At 35.9% G+C, this 5,440-nt stretch overlaps 1 protein-coding gene across 1 annotated transcript; it reads left to right on the top strand.

The window, feature by feature from the left end:
- Positions 1 to 256: 256 nt before the first annotated feature.
- LOC103524066 (smad nuclear-interacting protein 1-like) lies at positions 257 to 973 on the top strand. Its single transcript, XM_008489073.1, has one exon. The coding sequence runs from the start codon at positions 257 to 259 to the stop codon at positions 971 to 973; it is 717 nt and encodes a 238-aa protein (XP_008487295.1).
- The last annotated feature ends 4,467 nt before the right edge of the window (positions 974 to 5,440 follow it).

The following is a 5,440-nucleotide window of genomic DNA, read 5'->3' as shown; positions in this document are numbered from 1 at the left end:
AAAGATCCAAGAGCTACTTCAAAGAGTTTTCCATTTTTCTCTGAAAACTGTCAGAATTCGCCGCCTTTAAGTTGCTGAGTGAGTGTCAGGTCTCCTGATGGGATGAACATAATAATCATTATTGACGTTCATTATTTTACCAGCCACCTTAATATTCCTACGCAAACTAGCATTTCTATTTTTATCTGCAAGTGTAATTTATTCTCATCAGTCTAAAAATCGAAGCTTTACTAATCTAACCTTCGCGCAAAAGAAAATGTCTACAAAACAACGTGCCTCTGTTCCAAATCAAGGCAAACATCAAGTTTGTCCAAAGCCTTCCTCACGAAGCTACGACGGAGTACCAGTGATGAAACCTACAGATGTTTCCACAGAGAAAACATCAAGGAAAAGGAAACACTCGGATAAAACAACTAGGACTCCAGATGATTCGCCTGTGACTGAATGCCATGACAGCTCCCCTGTTAAGATACGTCGGGAACACGCGTCAACATTTGTCGCTAGTGAGGACATCGCTGTCAAACGAAAACTGGACATTCTGAAGCGTAGCACCTTACGACCTATCGTCATCTATTATGAACCGAAAGACGCTAAGCTACCAAGCCAGTACAAGTGGCGTTTGTACCCGTTCAAGAATCATCAACCCCTGCCCATCATGTACATACATCGTCAGAGTGCATATATCATAGGGAGGAACGCTAAGGTGAGTGATATACTAATCCGGCATTGTTCCTGCTCCAATCAACACGCTGTACTACAATACCGGGAACTCTCACTGAATAATACGCGCGTAGTACGACCCTACCTCATGGACTTGAAATCTATGAATGGAACTTTCGTGAATGGCATGAAGATTGCTCCTCTCACCTATGTGGAATTATTTGAAGGCGATGTGATAGAGTTTGGACTCAGCACTCGCGAGTATGTCCTGCTTCATCAGAACAGTGAATGCTTGCAGAGAAATGTGACTTGAGACATGAAAACCAAAAGACTAAGCTGTGAAACATTAGGACAAGAAAAACCGAGGAGAAAATGATAAAGATCTGATCTCTTTTCTGATAGGTGTAGTAATGTCATCGATATATTGATTATATTGGGACGTGTTACAATTACAATAATTTTATCTTTCAAGCAAAGTTACATGATTACCTTCATAGCAACGTTATTTTATTCAGAACCTACCCATGTTCGGAACTTTGGGAAATATGGACATGTTAAAACTTCGGGGAAAAATAAGACTTAAAAAAAAAACTTTTCTTCTTGTCTACATAAAAAATCTAAAGAATGGGTATACCTACAAAAGTAAGTACAAACAGTTTTATAAAAACAAACTATAGTGGGATTAGAAATAAGTGTATACTCGATTTTCTAGAAAATATGTATGTAAAAAACAAAATTGATTCAATTAAAACTTTACATTAACGAGAAAAAAAAACGAGTGTAAGTACAAAATTCTACTCTATTCGTACAAAGTAATGTTAGTGAGTCTTTATACTTGAAGCTCTGGAGGTGATATCGTCTGACGAACCTGAAACAGAAGAAGACCAAAGATGAAACATTAGAGCAGAGTTAAATAAACTGATTCATTAAATTAAAGTCATATTATGAATAAACTCTAGTATTATTGAGGTCGTGCAATTCTGATTCTCTTACTGTTGGTCGCAAAATACTGACTGACACATCACTGTCATATTATTGAAGTCGTAATAATTTTCAATTCGCTCCACTCCTATTAATCATGAAATTAGAAAGTAAAATTTAGTGCTACTGAAAAATTAGAAAGTAGGCTTTGGGACGACTCAAAAATTAGTTCTGGTTTCGTTGGTTGTATAACTCATGTAGTGATTTAAAGGATAAATGTTAAAATAATAATAATTATTGTTACAGAAATTAGAAAATGCATTTAGCGCGACTCTCAAAAATTAGCAAAGTATCCTTTCATGTAACTCAAAAATTACGGAAGTATGCTTTTATGCTAACTCAAAAATTAGAAAGTAGGCTTTAGCATCGCTCAAAAATTGAGACAGGTAGGCTTTAGTGCGACTCAAGAAATTAGATAAGTAGGCTTTACGTGACTCAAAATTAGAAAGTAGGCTTTAGCGCGACTCAAAATTAGAAAGTAGGCTTTAGCGCGACTGCCAAGAATTGAGAAGTAGGCTTTTATTGTACTCAACAAATTAGACAAGTAAGGCTTTAGCGGCCGACTCAAAATTAGAAAGTAGGCTTTTAATGTAACTCAAAAATTAGAAAAGTAGTGCTTTTAGCTGCGAATCAAAAGCATTAGAAAGTAGGCCTTTAAGGCAGCCTACTTTCTAATTTTGCGCTACTTGGCTTTTAACAGCCTACTTTCATAATTTTTGAGTTGTATAAAAGCGCTGCTTTCTATTTTTGATCGCGCTAAAGCCCTACTATTCTAAATTTATTGAGTCGCGCTAAAGCCCTACTTTCTAATTTTTGAGTTGCAATAAAAGCCACTTGCTAATTTTTGAGTCGGCGCTAAAGGCCTACTTTCTAATTTTTGAGTTACATAAAAGCTATGCTTTCTAATTTTGTTTGAGTTGCGGCTAAAGCATATTTTCTAATTTTGGAACAATTCATTATTATTTTTACATTTATCCTTTAAAATCACTACCATGAGTTATGGCAAACGCAAAGGAAACCAGACCGAAATCACTAAGCACGCCCAAGACACCGTGTTTCGTCCTTATTTGGACTCATCAGTTTGGACATAGCTGGGAATTTGATACCCGAGACCCTTGGATTAAGTAAACAGGAACCTTTGACAGCAAGCCACTCATGACTGGTTGTTGTGTTATGGTTTTCGTTGTTAGTATTTAAACTCGATATTCAAAGGAGGTTCTTATACACCATTTACATCAGTATTTTAGAAAGTCCCACAGAGTTCAGCAATGTTATATCGTCTTCACTCTATTGGTAACTGGAATGTAACTAGCTTATAAATGTCCCAGCTTTAACATAACAGAACAGAAGAATTCCGGGGTATGTTCGAATGCTTGGGAAGCCAAAGCCAACAAATATTGAAAAGTTTTTTTTTTTTTTTTTTTTAACTGTTTGTAGGATATCAGTTTGAGACATAGCTGGGAATTTAGACCCGAGACCCTTGGATTAAGGAACAGAAGACCTTTGCAGCAAGCCACCATGACTTGGTGATGTGATATTGTTTCGTTGTAGTATTTAAACCCCATAACTCAAAGAGGTTCTTACACATTACATCAGATATCTTGAAATCCACACAGCAAAGGTTCAAAGCAATAGTTATATCGTCTTTCACTCCATAGGTTAAACTGAATGTAACTGCTTTATAAAATCTGTCCAGCTTATACACTTCCAATGGTCTCGGGTTCAATTCCCCAGCTCCTGTTCAAATGATGAAAGTCCAAATAAGGACGAAACACGTTGGTCTTGGGCTGCTTAGTGGATTTGTTTCTGGTTTTAATCACTACATGGTTGTATAACTCATGTATTATTCATAAAAGGATAAATGTTATAATAATAAATAATTATTATAGATATATAAATAATTATATATAATTTTCATATTTTTGAGGTCGCATCTAATGTTTTACTTTCTAATATATTATTTCGAGTGAGAATACCATGGCATTAAAGGTGACCCTCAATCAATTCTAAAATTTTAACTGTAATAAATGATGGGGGCGACTGTAATTCTTACCGGTTATAATTTAAACGAGCGTAATATTACCTTATATAAACTCAAGGTCACTGTCGGAAGATATAGCCGGGGATGAGATCGAATACAGGGGTGTAAGGAGGCAGGTTGACACCTCAGATGAATTGACTCTGGATCTCTGAAAGGAAATAAAGTGAGCATATTAAATTAGAGGTGTCCAGCCTAGTCCTAGCTTGGATTGGTAGCGCGTCTTGACTCTGTAATCGCTAGTACCGCGAGTATCGATTCTCGATCCTTTCGTTTTTTTCTCATTTATTAATGAAATGGATGATGAAATTCACTAAGTTATGTAGATCATAATTATTGATCCATTCTGGGATAAAATTAATGGAAATCCGAATATGGGCGGTTTAGTCGAACTCGCGATCCTATCGATCTACAATCAGATGCGCTTATCAACGAATTATAACTAGGTGCATCTAGTTTATATAATGTGTTCTCTTTGTTATACTTTCTAGATTGATAACCAAAGGTCAATTCATCAGAGATGTCATACTTGTCTTAGCTTACATCCCTCGATTATAGATAATAGCTACTTCTTCGTATTATTCTCTCCTGAAAACAGTGACTCAGTATAATAACGGTATATAATATAATGACGTGTTTACTAATAAGTATACAGTAGTATAAATAGATACGACACTCAATTCATTATTATAAGTACATTGATGAGGTCCTATCACGCCATTTACTCAAATAGAATAGATAAGTAATATTAGTGAAGCGACCCCAAAAATAGAAAAAAATATTATTATTATGATTATTATTATTATTTTAACATTTTATCCTTTAAATTCAGCTAATGAGTAATACACCATGTAGTGATTAAACAACAAGAAACAAATCAACTAAGCAGCCCAAGACCGTGTTCGTCTTATTTGGAACTCATCATTTGGACAGAGCTGGGGATTGAAACCGAGACCCTTGGAAGTGTAAGCTTGGACCGATTTTATAAGCTAGTTACAATTCAGTTACCTATGGAGGTTTTGAAGACGATAATACATGCCTGGAACTTCTTGGTGGGAATTTCTTCAAATACTTTGATGTAGCTGGTGTTAAGCTTCTTGAGTATTGGGTTTAATACTCAACGAACCATACACATCACGCAAAGTCATGGTGGGGCTTGCTTGCAAGGAAGGTCTTTGTTTCCTAATCAAAGGGTCTCGGCGTTCAATTCCCAGCTATGTTCCAACTGATATCCTAAAAGAACCAGTTTAAAAAAAAAAAAAAAAAAAAAGCTTTGCATATTTGTTGGCTTTGGCTTCCCCGAAGCATTCGAACAATACCCCGGAATCCTTCTGTTCTGTATGTAAGCTGGACGATTTATAACTGTTTACAATTCAGTTACCTATAGAGTGGAAGAACGATATACATGCCTGAACTCTGGTGGGGATTTCTAATACTTTTGATGTAATGGTGTAAGAACTTCTTTTGAGTAATCAGTTTAAAATACTACAACGAAAAACATAACACATCACCAAGTCATGGTGGCTTTGGCTTTGCAAAGGTCTCTGTTTCCTAATCCAAGGGTCTCGGGTTCAATCCCAAGCTATGTCCCCAACTGATGAGTCCAAAATAAGGACGAAAACACGTTGTCTGGGCTTGCTTAGTGGATTGGTCTGGTTTCGTTGGTTGTTATAACTCATGTAGTGGATTTTAAAGGATTAAATGTTAAAAAATAATAATTAATTGTTACAAAAATTAGAAAATATATGCTTTTAGCGCAAC

This window comes from Diaphorina citri, unplaced genomic scaffold (genome assembly GCF_000475195.1).
Source record: "Diaphorina citri unplaced genomic scaffold, Diaci psyllid genome assembly version 1.1 scaffold89213, whole genome shotgun sequence".
In the NCBI taxonomy this organism is placed as follows: domain Eukaryota; kingdom Metazoa; phylum Arthropoda; class Insecta; order Hemiptera; family Psyllidae; genus Diaphorina; species Diaphorina citri.
Note: the sequence above shows the minus strand (reverse complement) of the source record. Positions and strands in the feature narration are given on the sequence as shown.

Bases quoted from the DNA above. Each gene is read 5' to 3' on its own strand.
- LOC103524066 (XM_008489073.1), top strand. From the start codon at position 257: ATGTCTACAAAACAACGTGCCTCTGTTCCAAATCAAGGCAAACATCAA.